The sequence below is a fragment of the Anarhichas minor genome, unplaced genomic scaffold (genome assembly GCF_050575085.1).
Source record: "Anarhichas minor isolate MPS153535 unplaced genomic scaffold, ASM5057508v1 ptg000058l, whole genome shotgun sequence".
Lineage (NCBI taxonomy): Eukaryota > Metazoa > Chordata > Actinopteri > Perciformes > Anarhichadidae > Anarhichas > Anarhichas minor.
In genome coordinates this window covers 3,557,130-3,574,658 of record NW_027466504.1, presented here as the reverse complement: position 1 = coordinate 3,574,658, position 17,529 = coordinate 3,557,130, and the positions used below count along the sequence as shown (strand labels likewise).

Genomic DNA, 17,529 nt, shown 5'->3' with positions numbered 1-17,529 from the left:
AGTGACCTGCTGGAAAGTATAGGGTTTGTACGTTGTTTAAATTATGAAAGGTTGGGGTTAAAAAAATCAGCTTTAAATAAACCTTCCAACTGAATGATAACGATATCTTAGAGTCTCTGAGACACAGTCACTTAATAGCTTCACTACACTAAGAACTCTTGAATTATGACTTGACTGATTGAAACCTAGCCCAGCAGGGACAGGAGGTGGAGGTTTGGGTCTGTGTCTCTCTCTTACTATTACGACTCACTAATATCACTAATAATAATAATAATAATAATAATAACTGTATTAGAAGTATTAGAACAAGTAAACATACACAGTCCTTGTCTTTTTCAGTCAATCAGTGTTTCAATTCCTGCTGCTTTCTACAACTTTACTTTGCAGATAAAAGATTTTACGAAGCTTATGAAATAGTCAGCTTATTAAATATGATGCCTTGTTAAAGATTCAATTTCCCAACAATAAATAAAGTAGGTAATTGGGTTCACGTTGCTAGCATGCAACATTTAAATACAGCTTACATGTTGATGAACCAATATTAATAATCAAATAATATATATATATAACAACATATATTTAATATATAAGATGCAGCTCAAAGTCTTTTATCAATAGGTTATAGGTTGTATATTATATACAACATGCTTGTACATAATAGCTTTAAACAATTTTTATGTCTGCTTATCTCTTGTTGTAGCTGAATGTATTCTGTATGTGAATTGTGTAAACTTGTATGAAAGTACATTGAGAGCTAAACCTATTTGAGCAATAAAGCGATTTCTGTTCAGATTCATGCGCTGCTGTAGAAATTCCGACAGCCGTGAAGGCAGCAGGGATGATGCTGCCTTGGATCCATATTACCTTGTTAGCAGGTTGCAAGCTAGCTGAACACAGGCGGTACAGTGCGGCTTCTAGGGGGATGTCCCACCCTTTCTAATACAAGCTGAGGACTCCGTGTTTTTTTATCGGCTCTACAACAGCGGGACTAGCTTCCAAACTTTGGCAAAATGACGACGCGGTCGGAGCGAGAAAAAGCCCAGAAACTGAACGAGCAGCATCAGGTCATCCTGTCTAAACTGCTGAGGGAAGAAGACAACAAGCTCTGTGCCGACTGTGAGGCAAAAGGTAAGCCTGACAGTGTTTGCTGTGAACCATGTCAGGCATGCGAGTATAAAAAGATGAAATGATGGAATGATGTGGGAACTCGGCCGCTAACGGTTTGCTAAAGCTAGCAACATATTGTAACGTTATTTATTGGGGAGTCACTTCTGTGGAGCTACGCTGAACGTTACATATCTCTTAGCTTAACGCTAGTAACTAGCTTAATACCAAAGTGTGTCACGTTAATTCCGACAAAAACGAATATATATTTTTCCATTTTTAATATGTTTATGTTGTGCAATGCAAACAGAGTCGGTGCTTGTCCAGTCAGAATTAAGGCAAAAACGAACTCTTAATGAGCGACATTTGTGCAAGTAATCAAAAAAGTATACAATTTCCGTTTATAATTTTCAAAATAAAATTCCCATCGCGCTCTTGCGTTATTTTGTGTAGTGAAAAGAACGATAAGGAATAATCTTTTTATTTGAATTCGAGGCAATACATAGCACAATAAATGAGCTACAATGAGAGGTTAATGATATCACGAAATCGAATATTAGCTGAATGTTTATTTTAACATGAAAACTACATAACACGTTGACTGCTTCATTGCTTGCATCAAAAATGTATAATTACACTCTAAATACTTGATGAATTACAGGACGAGCAATGTTGGTATTTCTATTCGTCATTGAGCCTGTGAGGCTGATGGTGCTCTTTTGTTTATGAGCTTCTAATGTTGTCCTTCTCGCCTAGTATATATTTTTGTAAATTTGCTCCGAAAATTCATGCTTATTTTGAAATCAGATGGGCTGTAATTCCGGTTTTGTATCGTATGGCTGGGGCTAACTTGACGCAGGCTTTATCAGACAGTATATCGATGTCATGTCCTTGACTGGTTTATTTATGAGCGGAAAACGTGCGAGTCTTGTGTAGGCAACATTCAATTAGTGGAGTCGTTTGCTCGCTGAATGTGCTGCGTAGAAAAAGCATGTCTGCATCAGATACTGTCGTATTTTTTATAATTTTTTGCAGCTGCAGCCAACACCTTGTCTCTGACTCGCGATGCGCTCTTTAAAACGCCCCCAAAACTACATTCAAAAATACGGAAGTTTGAGATCCCCGTGCACAGACTCTTACTTACGGTTTCATCGTGGAGTTTTCCTTAATCTTTAGGACCCAGTCTTTAATTCGGCAGCAATCCAATACATCAACCCGCCATGTATTCTAATACGTTTTCAAATGTGCATGCTGCAACTTGATAATTCACAGTAGTGAGTGGTCACAACATCAAACAGATCAATTTAACAATGTTTTGCACAATGGATTCATAAAAAAATGATCCCATGATCGTGCTGTTACCCAAACGTCTTAATTAACCTACTTGTGTTTTTATTTTTTTTGTAAGTACGGAGGCATGAAATTCCCCGACTTTTGAGTGGGATTTGAACGTCTCGTATTGGGGCTACCTATGACTGAGATTAAATGCCGTTTGCGTCATCACCATGCCTATAAATATAATCTGTAGCACCAGACCTCCCTCAGCCGGTGACTCAGATCTGATCATAATTTACTGCTGCAGCTGCATCTCTTTCCCATTATGTTATATTAATATCCGTTTAAATAGCATTTCATCATCCTGGCCTGGGGTTGTAGCTCCCAGCATGCACGTATTGACTGCACCTAACTTTAAATTACCAACATTTTTACAGGATAAAATACAGTAACCCTTTCAGACCAAACATATTTTTTTGTATTTATACGAAGTACATTCTTAATAAATAATGTCCTAGTTTAAAAAAAAAAGATTTTGCTCAAATTCCACTTACTAGCTTCTTACAGATCTTTCAACGGCCTCGCTCAAGTCTTTCTCAGTGGATTGAGTTTCATGCTGAATCTCTTAAAACAGCACTCTGACCAGATCAAACTCAAAACAAGGCAGGAATGACGCGTCATTTCTGACGCTTTCAACCACAACTCATGGTCTTCCTCAGTGGAAGGAACTGCTCGGGTGCCATGGACCTGGTTTTATACGACCACGTTTTATCATACCCATTTAAATGATTGTTCTCTCTCCGACACAATGTATATAATTTTTTTGATATATAAAAGCTTAATTTTATATCAGTCCTGTTGTCATACTGCTGATTCTCATACAGAATTCCTATGATTATAGCAGCTGATCAAGTGTTGCTCTTTCCCACTGCACTGCATTATCTGCATCAGCCAGTGACCCTGCAGCCTGAGGCGCGTTTACTTACTGACTCATACAGCAGCAGCATCCAGCCAGGCCCGATGTGTCATGTTCGCTATGTCACAGCTATTTTTATCCAAACAATAAATGGGCGTTGCACAAAAGTTGCCACAAAACAATTGTTTTTAATCCTTACCGTGTCAGTCAGTTTTTAAGTGCAAAAAGATAAGAAGCTCTGTCACTTTTAAGTCCAACTTTCATTCCAGCATGTTTTTTTTTTTTTAAATATTGGAACTCTTAAGGACCTGTTCAGATTAAAAACGATACAATCAATAAGCGCAATAGGTAGTTTACCTTGCAGTGCAGCAGAGGGCGCTCTTAACTGTCACTCTGCTCAGCCGGTCTCAAGCATCACTATATGGGTGCCGTTCCATTGAATTGGAATAGATTGCGTCTTAGCTTGAATGCGTTGTGGAGAAGTGGATACAGCTGGATCAAGAACTATCATTACACCGCAAGTAATGCTGAAGGTTTCTTACTAAATGTGTCTGTAAATGATCTAAATGTACTTTGAAGTGGAGTTTTATTTTGAAAAATTGTAAACTCAACAACTGCATCATTTCCTGATTGTTTTCATGCTGAAACCAGAAAAGTTTGTTTGTATCTACCGACCATGTGATTATGTGGTTCACATAGAATGTAATATTAGTTTCAATAACATTTATGATGTTTTTTGTGCTAAAACATTAAAGGGACAGCTCACCCCAAAATCAACAATGCGTATTCTTTCACCTTGTGAGCAGTTTCATGCAGGAACTATTTTCTTTCAGCCAAAGTTCTTCCATGAGACTGCACACAACAAGGGCCTTGAGTCACCGGGTCATGATAAATTGTAGAGACATTGTATGGATGTATTTTTTTGCCGCCTTGAGAACAACAAGCCGAGCTCCACCTGGTCCCACTATTTTAGAGAGAGTGCAGACATGTCAACGGCCGATATCTCCAAAAGTCGGCAGCTCACAGCAAAACCATCTGGATTGATGAATAGCACATAAGGACCTCTTTTTTATGTGAGTCACCATCTTTTTGTCATTTGTTTCAGTGAATTACCTGAAAAATAATCATTTCCTGTAAGTTCTGTACGTGAACCGGGAGCTGGTTTTTCCCTCTTTGAGTTTGACGTCTCCTCTGGATGCTGCGCTCCAAACCCAGCACAAGGCGGCGTGTTGGGTTTTATTCACCGCTCGTTTGGTTCGATCGATTAGTTTGTATCTGTTGTGTTTGTCCTCGGTCCCCGGCTGCAGTCGGTGTGTGCCGGGCGTGGTCAGTGTGGTGACTCACCCGATCCTCTCGGCTGTAATTTCACCCTCACTCCCGTCTCCTGTCTACACACACTGTCCTACATTTCGTGTGTGTGTGTGTAGGCGTGAGAGAGAGAGAGAGAGAGAGCTAGTCCTTATTGATTGCAGTTCCATTTCCCCCCTCGTCCTTCTTGGCAGCTAAATCCGTCCACTACTTAGAGTCCAGACTATAATTTTCACCTTTGGGTTCAACACAATGACACACACACACACACACACACACACACACACACACACACACACACACACACACGTCTGTGTGACACATGTTGCACGGGAGTGTGTGTTCCGATTTGTGGCCAGGGGGCGTGGTGTGTGTGCGTGCAGCTTGCAGCTTGGCAAGCGCCCCGCAGGGGGCACTCTGCATTTTGACGACCCGTCCTTGGTCCCCGGCTCTGCTGTCACTTACACTCACACTCACACACACACACACACACACACACACACACACACACACACACACACACACACACACACACACAGGTTCAGCCTCAGTGAGAGGAGTGCGTAGAGGTGGCCGGTTGGGTTCAATGTCACATCAAATTGTGAGGGAAGTTTTAAATGCAACACAAACTTCATTTATTTTTTCATTTGCATTCAGCGTGAAGGAAACATCTAAAACCCGACGCGTCGTTAGCGTCTGTGCTAACGTCGACCATAAGTCACGCCGATGAAGGCCAGAGAGAAGACACACACTCGAGTGTTCTCACTCATCAGCTGATAGCTGTGATACAACAACAGAAGAGATATTTATTGGTCTGACATTTCTCTCTGACTCACATTCATCTGAAGCCGCTTTCACACTCCCAACACGTCGTGTGAGTCCACAGTGTTCCCGGAGATGTTTGAATCATTTTTTCTTTTACCCAAGCAAAACAAATCCAGGTTTGCGTTGTGGTGACAGATCCGACTAAAGATGTGCTTTGCAGCTCACCGTGATTAATGTGAAAGTCTTTTGAAAGGAACAAAAAGATGGCTCATCTCTGTGTTGTGTGCCGAAGCCGCCATCTTTGTTATCCTGCCTCAAAGACAGGTATTAAAACCCTTTTTCTCTTCTTGGTTGACTAACACTCACACGCTTTTGTCGACTAATAGATTAGTTGATTTAATTGATGCGTAAAACTGAGTTTCTGCACAAAGAATCACACAAAAGCACCACTTTAAACCCTAAATCTAAATGAGTTTATTAGAAATAAGTTCGGGATGACACAATAAAGGCTTTTACTGCAGATTTCCATAAAGAAAACACTCAATAAGTTGACTTGGGAACAGCTGTCTGGTCCACTACCGTGGTGAAGTGAAAAATAGTGTTTGATTTCATTTTTATTTTTAAGATTGTTTAATTGTTTGTTTCTCGCGAAAAAAAGACGAGTGTCCCTCTGTGCAGTTGCCAGTTTATTAGGTACACCCAGCTAAAAAAAAAATGGACAGGTCAAACATCTTCTAAATCTGTTGCTTCTCCTTCTTGTAGCACACACACACAATGAAGACAAAAAGCAGGTGCTAGGTTGTGGAGTAGAAGTTCTTGTAGCTCACTCCCTCACTGTGTCTGCATCCGATGAGACAAGATGATGGTGTTTTATTTGCTGTGATAATGAAGGGGAAGCAGTCTCTCCTCCTCATCACTGCTCACTCTGACTCACTAACGGACCAGCAGGGGGCAGCACAGCGCTGTTTTCTTTTCAAAATGCCCCCCCGTCAGCGTCCTGCCGTCACTCAATGATTTTCCACTCTCTGGCCTGCGCTGAGAATTTGGGCAGCCTCCCGGTGATTTTACTGAGAGGATATTTTATTAATTAGGAACTGGAGGTTGTTAAACTTCTTTCTTAAAGGAGAGCGCCACTAAAATTCTGCACGCCGGTGGCTTATTATCTTGCCTGAGGCACCGTTCAGCTTTAATGCCGTATTGCAAGCTGTTGTTTCTTATTCCTAGAAGTACAAAAGAAGAGAAGAGAGGAATAAAGTTGGTTTCAGACAAACACCATTCAAGGAACTATAAATATTATATACAGAGCTCTAGTGCCGAGTTTTCACGGCGTTGTACGAGAGGACATTAAGACGAAATAAAAAGGCCATAAAACCTAAAGAGCCACTCAACTGAAAATGATGATAAAAGATGATTCAAATGAAGAGGCAGAGCAGCAGCCGCAGTTCGTATGTGTGCATCTCTATTAAAGTCAAGATGAGAGTGAAAGATTTCTTTTTTTTTAAATACTTTTAGGTCACGTCCCCGGTCATATTGTGCATCTATTTTACATCAAACGCAAAAAATAAAAAATCTATATCTGTGTATTTTTACATCAAAATCCAATCACCTTTTCGTCCTGTAAAATAAAATGTGAGGTGCGCTTACATACGCTAGCTAGAGATGCACGGATACTGATATTGACTCAAATAGCTGGATTGGGTTTTGGTGAAGAACGGCTAATCTGGTATTGGCTATTATTAATGATTAAGCACCAAATTCCAGTTATCGCTATCATAGGTGCGTCCCACGTGACCCAGAAACATGCTTGAACTTCCGTTTCACTGGGCCTTTGAAGTGTGATCCTGTGATGTCATCCTCACTGGTATCTATTTCTCTCTGTGTGTGTGTGTGTGTGTGTGTGTGTGTGTGTGTGTGTGTGTGTGTGTGTGTGTGTGTGTGTGTGTGTGTGTGTGTGTGTGTGTGTGTGTGTGTGTGTGTGTGTGTGTGTGTGTGTGTGTGTGTGTGTGTGTGTGTGTGTGTGTGTGTGTGTGTGTGTGTGTGTGTGTGTGAGAGAGAGAAAAAGCTCATTTGGGTCTAATCAGGTCAGCTGTCTATTTTCGCCCGAACTTCAATGCAGAGCAAGTGCAACGAAGTAAAACTGTCACTGAGTGTGAACAACCCACATGAGACACAGACGAACACACATTACTGTTTCATGCATATCTGTTCAGCATCAGCTGCATGTATTCTTTCATCTGAAGACTAGGTGAAGGTCGTTTTAGGGGGGGGGGGTAAAGGTTGTTTTTCCACCAGGTATTGTTGATGGATTCTGCGAACAGTAGTTATTCATACATCAGAGTGGTTTTAACCTTGTCCTCTTTTAAACAATGGCTGTTATATTGCACCTGCAACAAAAGTTTAACACCACACATGTAATTCCAGCCATAGATCAAAATAGCGTGTGTTGCTAAAACAAGTAGAAGTGTTTTTGCTACCACCTAATTTGTCCTTATTATTCAGGTAAAAACCAGTGACATTTACTACATTTACATGCACTAAATATTCCGGTTTTTGCCCTTATTCCAAAAAAAGACAATATTCCTAATAAGCTGTTTATATGGATAATGTAAATGAATATGCCATTAATATTCCAGTTTACACGCAGCCATGCATCTTTCCGATTAACGTAAAAACAACCCCACGGTGACTCCACCGTCGACGCCATTCTCGGCTGTGTTTGACGAGTTGATGCCCTAACTATCGTTTATTACATCAAAATATGGAACGGCAGGGGGGCGCTTGTGCCATTTCGCTTCTTTCCGTCAAAACATGTTTTTCCAACGTTTTTCCACCGGTGGCAGACTTGTCCGACTGCGAACACGTCGTCCCTCATTCGGTCCTTCGACCACCTTTTTAAAAGGTTGTTGTTGCGCTTATCCAAAAACCTGTTGGTATCCAAGTCTTTCATAATGTTTTGGTGTGTTTCTCCTTCCATCCAGAAATGTGGGCTTTTCATTTTGGGGCGACCGTGGCTCACTGGGTTAAGAGGGTTGTCTGGTAACCGACGGTCGACGGTTCAATTCTTGGCATATGTCGAAGTGTCCCTGAGCAAGACACCCTAACAGAGAACCCGTAAGCCCACTGCTCCCTATATACAGGGATGGGTCAAATGCAGAGACCTTAAAGGGATATAGTATAATGAAAACTGTTGGTTTGCTAGTCAGACTGGTTTGTGTGCAACGCACTGAGCTGGCTGTCAACAGGCAAGAGGACGTGTTTTCGACGTTATAAACATCGAACAAAAAGTTCGGAAATTAGTGTTTGATATATTATTTCTTTGTTGTAACAATGCTTCTTGGCAATACATCTTATACCGTTGGAAAGCCTGTTTATTTACCTTTCAAACAGTGCCCCATTTGTAAGGAACATGCATTTCTGGGATGAGCAGCACAGCTGAGTATGTGGGTTGCGCCCATGAAAAATTTGCCAAATCTTCTCTGCCAATGCCAAACAGCTTATTCTGCTGTTGCTATTGACTCTTGTTTGGTGTTGTTTGGTGGATTGGATGATTGAAGTCTATCAGTAACAAGGAAGAAACAAGACATAATGGCAATTTTACAATGTATTCATTTAACAAACAGGAGCCTCAGTAGCGTGTGGAATATTAGTAATATTAGAATAAATAGGCCAAACTGTAACAACTGTTACATGCCACAGGCATATAAGCAAAAATACTGGGTTTGCCTTTGTGCTAACGTCTGAGACTTTGTGCTACTGGGTCAAACACTATTTTTGTGCTACTGGGTTAGACTGTGTGCTACTGGGTTAGCCTTTGTGCTAACGTCTGAGACTTTTTGCTTATGGGTTAGCCTTTGTGCTGCTGGGTTAGCCTTTGTGCTAACGTCTGAGACTTTGTGCTACTGGGTTAGCCTTTGTACTACTGGGTTAGCCTTTGTGCTAACGTCTGAGCCTTTGTGCTACTGGGTTAGCCTTTGTGCTGCTGGGTTAGCCTTTGTGCTAACGTCTGAGACTTTGTGCTACTGGGTTAGCCTTTGTACTACTGGGTTAGCCTTTGTGCTAATGTCTGAGCCTTTGTGCTGCTGGGTTAGCCTTTGTGCTAATGGGTTAGTTCGCTGAGCATATATTACTGACTATAGCTTCCAATTTTTAAGGCACATAGCGAAAATTATATTTGAGAGTTTAACGGAATCTGATAATGATATTCGGCTGATATATATTTAAAAGTATGTGGGGGTTTTTTTTCTCGGAAATGTAAAGTGTGTAAGTACACAAAATGTACAATACTGCTAGTGTCACGTTAGCCGACTGAAAACACTAAGATTTGACACTGATTTCATGTTTGGAAATGTAAACCCTTCAAGTGGTACGCTTTTATCAGTCAAAGATGCATTAAACTAAAATCCCTATCAATGGGAAAAGAACCCGCCCATACTTGCCGGATCGGATATATTTCGTGGTTAAAGGAACATCTGTAAAACCTTGGATAAACACCTTTCCTATAAATTCTTCACAATAAAAGTCCTGCTGTTTTTGCTGCTTACTGTTTTTCCCCACAGTACGCAGGACAACATGTTCTCTTGTGTGAGATCACAGTTGAGAACTAGAACACTTCAATTGGCCCACATAACTCCTAAAAGAACGGTTGTGGGTTCCACACAGCCTGAACTAATAAGTCATGGTGGCTGGTTGAACAGTGACTCCGTTTCTATGCGCACAAAGGCAGAGCAGATTACTATCATAAATCAGGATAAACCATGGCAGCCTCATTTACAACTGAGCAGAAGCCCAGTTCACACAAAGGTAGTCATCCATCAGATTTGGCTGCGAAATTGTCAGACAACTTTATTTTATTTAAAAGAATGAGAAAAAAGCCAAAACCATTTTACAGCACTGTTACCACAGTGATGCCTATTTACATGAACTCTCTGGTTGCTGCCAAAAGTGAGGAGTAATCGCATTACTCTAAACTACCCGGAGGGATCGCTGGAACTCACCAGTCAAAGCATCATCGCTGCTCGTCATCTCGGGGAGAAATGTGGCTGACAGGGTGGAAATCAAATTTAAAATATAATTCCTTCATTTTTTTGTGAAAATGTCGGTGAAAACCGACCGCTAAGTGACACGTCGGTGTATCTGGATGATCTGCAGCATGTTACAAATACACCTGCTATACGCGGGTAAACACACATGTACAGAGCGTATGTTGCCGTGTGGAGAAGTGCGTTCAGAGAGGTCATCGCAGGGCAGACGAGAGCTCAGTCCGATCCACGCAGATTGAGTCCGGCTTACTGTGGCTGAGCTGCTTTGATTCGGGCTTAACGCTCAGTCATCCCTGCTTTAATGCTCCTTTAGGCCGTCTATAGCGCATTAGTGCCACCGCATTAACACACTGATGCTCTCACTCGAGCCCGCTAGACTGTGCCGCCATCCAACCATCCCTGCTGCAACCATCACCATGTAGCCCGGATCCATAAAAGTTGATCCTATTGCACTCGCTGCGTTCAAAGTCACTTTTCGATGGTCAGATTGACGGATGGCGAGCTCCGCGGCCCGGAGAAGGAGGGACGGAGCCACCGCCGGCGCCGAGGAACTGCAGCCACTATGTGGCCATTAAAATGATTTGACTTGTCATGTCTGTGCCCTCTCCTATTCATCCCCGTGGAGATTTGGCAGAGCGAGGGGGGGTTTCGTGCTACTTTTATACATGACGGATGATGCATCTGGTCGACAGATTTCTGTGGGCAGCTCTTAACCTGAACTCGCTCAAACATAATATTTATAAAGAGATTCTGTGGGTATGCAGGAGTGTGTTAATACTCTGTGAGCTGCATCTGACAATTTTTTGTAATTTGACAGAAAATCCGGCAATCATGCCCACTTTATGCGGCAATAGGCTGGGTTTGCGGAGATGTTATTGTGAGGCAGCCAGGATTTAAACTACTTCTTTCATTTTTTTTATTGTGTTAACAACTTCACAACATCATTAATTTCTCTAGCTGGTCTGATTCGACGTTCTTACGAAACAAAATGCACCGTAATTCGCAGATATCACACGAAATCCCGTAATCATGAGCTATGAGCTGGCGGGACATGAGATGGAGGGGTCCAACAAACTCGGATTTGTCACCCTGGAGACTGCTGTTCGTTCCCCATGTGAAATGATAAGTCAACATTGATTTGTCATGTAACTTGCGCACTTCCATAGCAGCACTTCCACAGCAGCACTTCCGTAGCGGCAGCTGCCCTTCCGTAGCGGCGCTTCTGTAGTTATTTTAACCCAAACGTCCACCTTTTCCTAAACCTAACCAAGTAGTTTTGTTCCCTAAACATAACAAAGTAGTTCACAATCTTTTCCTAAACATAACAAAGTAATTCAAGATCTTTTCACATTGCTCAATCCCATACGAAAATCTTTTCCTGAACCTAACTAAGTAGTTTTGTTGCATAAACTTAACTTGTTTCCTGTGAAAAATGAAGTTCAGTTTGAAATGGCTGTATACATGTAATGAGCAGAAATTGACACGTGTTGCTGGATTTTGTAGGAAAACTCACAAAAAATGAGGAGTAACTTTTTGTAGGATATCATACGAACCGTTTTATGAGGATACGTTGAAATCAAGAAGAGTCTGAAAGTGTGTGCTGTTCATAGACTGTACATAAGAAGTGGACGTAGTCATTGTGACGTCACCCGTTGGTTTGTGGACTGCCGTTTTGAAGCCTAGATTTCGACAATTTCGCCATTGCCATCTTAAATTACGTGCGTTGCCATATTGTTGTTTTTTTGCAAGCAATGACAGGAAGTTACCATATTTGGAATGCGGAGGAATGGCGTAGAGACGTCGTATACGGCTCTGGTAACGGCATCGACCTGTCAATGACAGTAAGCCCCGCCCTAAAGCATACTTTGCTTTATGGTCTTTATGGACTTGAAACTAGAGATTAAGACCATAAACTCATGTTTACAATGTTTCCTTAGGTAATAAATCAAGAGAAGTAGTAGTTCTTCGAGTACATTTGGGGATGACGGCCCACATCTTCACTTTGAGTTCTTTTGAGTTGAGACTTTCATAGCGTTGGACTTGTTGGTTGTTCAAATGAAAAATGCAAAAGTCTTGTGTAGCATAGTTGTGCCAAGAATGAAAAAAAAAGTAAAAATAAATAAAGAATACATTGTGCGCAACCGCTTGACAGGAATAGGAGTAAGATGGGGAATGCAGGAAGAACACATTATATGCTTTGGCTTGTGCTGTGCCTGCTTCCGTTGAGGAAGGGGGTTTGGTGAACATGGGCTCTTTGGTATGTTGAAGAGATAAAGGTCCTAGAGTGCTGCCATCTCAAAATATCAGCTGATCAGCAGGACTCAACAGAAAAAAGAGGGTCAGACTGACCCTTATGGGGCAGTTGCTTGTGGGAAAATACCAACATTTTCATCCCTCCTCTCAACAGACGTCGCCCAATTGCGTGTCAACAGGAATCAAAGTCTCGTCCGGTTCTGCCAGGAGGTTCTTGGCTTCTTCTGGTTCCGTGCAGCGAGCTCATGGCCGTTCCTTCTTATTCTCTGCCAGGGCTTTTATGTAACCCCCTTTTTTTTTTTTTTATCAAGCAGAGATCGAAAATCCGACTTTGACTTAGTTGGTTTCACTCGCCATGAATTTGTACTGCGCTGGGAAAATAATGGATTTAGATCTGGAGTTCAGCCTGTCGTTATTGCACATGTAATTGATAATGTTTTTCTTGTTTTAATTTTGAGGATTAGGCTCTGTGAATACAATGACCTGTAAAATAATAAAAGCTTTTGTAAACCAGTTTATTAAACTCAAAGCTGCTGTCATTGATCTAAAATGCCTGTTTTTATGGTACCTTTCATATCTAGGTTTTTTAATTATACTGACATTTAATTAAAGCTATTAATCACTAAATGAAAGTAATTTAGAATGCATGCAGTAAAAGTACACATTTTATAATCCTTCAACCAATAAAGACTTAATTTGAAGAGATCCTGAAACACGGAGTCTGGCAATTTAACAGAAAATCCACTTTCTATTTTGGAGTTTATTAAACTTAATAACTCTTTAGACACAACGTGTATATTTGATATTAAAATATTCTATATGTGCACCTTTTGTTGTGCTTCAAGATGACTAATAACGGATGGTGCATGCAGGCACTTTAATATAGAATAATTATTCTTAAACCACAGGAAGTGCAATCAAATGATATCCATAAACAACACAACCCTCTGCTCCGTCCGTAAAATCCCATTAACGTGTATTAGGGATTACTTCCCGAGCAATGTTGATAACACCAAATGTCTCGGGATAAGTGGGCACGCTCTGAAACACTACAAGTGAGACAATTTTGCTAAAGTAAGTAAAGGCTTTGAATGTTTGGATTTTATCTCTTCCAAGCAGTTCGTCCAGTTTGTGGAAGCGAGGTTTACCTTTTGAATTTTTGACGGACTGTGTCGGGTGAAGAGGTTCAGAGACAGAATAACGGTCTTTTCTTTATTTTTTTATTTTTTATTACACAGCAGAGTTTCAACTCACCACTTCCTGCCGTTCCATCGCCTCCACAGTTTAGATTTGAATTGAAAGGGAATCGAGAGGCTGGAATCTGCATCGTCTCAAACGCTAGAGATGGAAAGCTGCTCTCTGCTGCAGCAGAGTCTGTTCGACTGACAACACAGCACGACCTTCACGTTAACGGTGCAATGTGGCCACAATTTTAGGTTAAAACATTCAAAAAATGAACCACAGATCTAAACTAAACTAAATGTCAATGTGACACGTTTAGATATCAGTGTTATTAGGATGTGCTGTAGAGCTTCGGCAGTTTGGAATTTCACGTATTCTTGCCCTGCTGTTAGTTAGTAGTTGGCTTTTTTTATTTTTTACAGCCGACTGTGTGGACTCATTAGTAGAGGTGAAATGCTCCCCCCTATTCGTTTGGAGCGAGTGGCCAGGCATTACACATCGCACCTTTAATAAAAATGTGAACCAATGCACCTTTAAAGCAGAAACTCTCTTTCTATTTCTCTCACCAGGTCCTCGATGGGCGTCATGGAACCTCGGGGTGTTCATGTGCATCCGCTGTGCCGGCATCCACCGCAACCTGGGTGTCCACATCTCCAGAGTCAAATCTGTCAATCTGGACCAGTGGACACCGGAGCAGATCCAGGTACACACACACACACACACACACACACACACACACACACACACACGAAATACTGCAGAGACACGTTGAGTATAAAAGGAAAAATCCACCATAGATGACAATTCTCACTGCTTCGCAATAGTGTAGCTGAGTTTGCATTGTGAATTTCAACTGTTCGCTCTATAAAGGAAGGGATCATACATAATAACGTTGACACTGATTGTATCTGTGATTTATATCTGATGAGACCAATTTGGACCTGGTTTGTTGTAGACCTAGTAGCTCCTTTTATCAAGAATCCGATGTTCTCACTATGATACATTTAGAGAACAGTAACGCGCCGTGCGGCAGAAACCATGAGAACAGTTGGTGAATGAGGCCAACACATAATCAAACAACTAAAGTTAGCTTTGTGCAAGTTGACCTTAACAAGTCACTGTGTAGTTTCTGTTTTACGGTCTCTCCCTCTTCAAGGCACTGCCTATCCATCAGCTGAGTGCGAGTCAAAAGGAGGACTCACTCTGAATTTGAATCACTGTTTTTCAAAGACTAATTAATTCCGGATGGCTGATTGTTCGGACTCCATCTCAACCACTTCTCCTATCATCACCTCATGTATCACCCTCCTCCTGATTTACCCTTGACCTCACACGGCCGCCGTGTCTTCCACACACGTGCGTTCGAATGTGTGTGAAAGGATTCGGCGGGCAAATTTGAGTCGAATGCAAATGTGACTAACGAAAGAACTCGCTGTGTGCGTTTGACATGTTCTTTGAAGGAGTTTCACCAATTGCTTTTCGTTGTTTCTTCCTCCCCTTTCTCTCCTTGCAGAGTATGGTCGACATGGGCAACAACAGGGCCAAACGGCTGTATGAAGACCACCTACCGGAGAACTTCAGACGGCCACAGGTGGACCAGTATCCTCCTTGTTTCTGTGTGTTGTATTCTCCGACTGTCTCTTTACTGCCCCGTGCATTCATTCAACCCCAACTTCATCTACATAAAAACTCAGTTTGTCACAATACATGTCACCATACATTGGCGTAAAAATCTCCCCGACATTGCGTGCAAACTGCTCTTGTCACACTAAATGTGCATTAAATGTACATTTTTTTTTTATAAAACCCTCTGTCAACATGGAGAGATTTGCATACCACCATATGTGCCACCCCGATATTTACATCGAAATCTTAAAGCTCCCAATGTCACCGCTACTTTGTGGTAGTTGTCACATTTAGATGGGCGACAAATGAAAGAAAAGGTTTCTACTGGAGGGTTGAACAGCAGTCTTCCAGAAGATATTCGCTCTTTTGTTTTTATGGTGACTGCGCTGTTGCTTCAAAGTCTCCCATTGGTATTCAATTGTATTGAGATCTAAGGACTGTTAGCCATAGCATTTCCATACCCATCAAAGCATTTAATGACCCCTCGTGCGCTGTTGACGGGGGGGCGTTGTCATCGTGTTAGATCCCACTCCCATCAGATGTTTTCCTCTCGGGATCATGATCCAGAATCAAGGTCGACTGGTGCCGGCCCTGCTCAGTCTCTAACTATAAAGTAAGATTCTCTGACTGCATGTATGTGTGTGTGTCCTTTGCATATCTCAAGGACCATTCGTCCAATCTACTTCACACTCGGCAGGTGTATTGATAGGGACCCAAAGTCGTGCAGTGTTCAATTTGGTGCAATTTAGAGACTCGACACGTTCAATACTAGTGGTCATAAAAACACACAATATCAGAGATCGGCGTGTAGAAAACATGAATGCCGATGTCCTGGTCGCATATTTTACTGAATGTTGGAGGATTGTCAGTCAAACTTTATTTCACACTGTGATGGTTAACGTTAAACTGTGAGCCGAACCGTGAGGGGTGATCCGTACGGATCAATCGTGGCCCTGTCTCAGAGCTGCTGTGTGAAAACTTTATTTTTGTAGATTACAGCACACTTGTCATGCATTGCAGAAGGATTTCTGTTTTGTTTTAGTGATGCTTATGTCCTGACGTCGGTCACACAGATTTTTATATTAGACTGTTGCTAAAAAAAATCGCTTTCGAGTTAAAAAGGTTCAGATTTATCTGCATTCTGATCAGTTCAACCTGAAATCACTCCTGCAATCTGCCTTTTTTTCTGCAACGAAATGACATCTTCAAATCTAACTCGTCGCCATCATCGAACTTCAGCTTTCGTCGGCATCTCCCAAATCATTTCCAGCGGCACACGAGAAGTGACAGGCTCCGCCAAGTCGGTGTCATTCCACACACTTAATCAGGACACCTCTAGCAGCGTCTGCGTATGCAACAACGGCGAAAGCAGCGGTATCCAATTTGCCCCTTTTTCCACGAGACAGCTTGGTGGTTAACACAGCAGCATATGTTCATATTTCCACCAGTAGACTGAAATAAATAATCTCCCCGTTTGAAACGCGGCTCTAATACCCTATCTTGTATCTGGCAGGCCCATTTGTGCGGGTGGTCATCATTCCTCACTCTTTTGAAGTCCATTAGTCGTTCCGACAGCAGCGCCGCTGGCTGAAAACGGCAGATAACGGACCCAGGATTAGAGGAGCTATACCGCCTGAATGTGTGTGAGCGTTTCCTATGTGTCCTCCTGTGTTCATACATTACAGCCATCTACTGTGCTCTATATGTAAATGACTAAATGGCGTTTGATTCGTCCCGCCATTATTTTTTTAACTCCTACATTAGTGCTCGTGTAATTACGAATGTTTTTCCTTCAGTATGGACACATTGATGTCGTCTTGTTGTATTTGCAGTTGTATAATTTGACTAATATAGGTTTTCATTTGTCAAGAACAATGTTTTGTTTGGAAGAATTCGAGTAATTAACATCTGTAATTAGCCATATTCTAAATCTTCATTTATGTGCTACACTCTAGAAAAGTGCACTCCGTGTGCCTCCCTCTCTTCTCCCAAACAATTCCCTTTTTACAAAAAAAGGGTATTTATTCATCTCATATCGTGACTAACTTTAGTGGATCATAA

General features: G+C 41.6%; 1 protein-coding gene across 5 annotated transcripts in view; it reads left to right on the top strand.

Moving 5' to 3' along the window:
• The first annotated feature begins 860 nt into the window (after positions 1 to 860).
• Positions 861 to 17,529, top strand: part of LOC142932738 (stromal membrane-associated protein 1-like) — a 96,035-nt gene continuing 79,366 nt past the window's right edge. For 2 of the 5 annotated variants that reach the window (XM_076076776.1, XM_076076774.1), the window contains exons 1-3: positions 861 to 1,128; positions 14,412 to 14,545; positions 15,356 to 15,441. In XM_076076776.1, coding sequence (XP_075932891.1) covers positions 1,011 to 1,128; positions 14,412 to 14,545; positions 15,356 to 15,441 — 338 coding nt within the window. In that variant the 5' untranslated portion in view covers positions 861 to 1,010. The remainder of the gene's footprint in view (positions 1,129 to 14,411; positions 14,546 to 15,355; positions 15,442 to 17,529) is intronic. The other 3 variants (XM_076076778.1, XM_076076775.1, XM_076076777.1) reach the window with 2 other exon arrangements.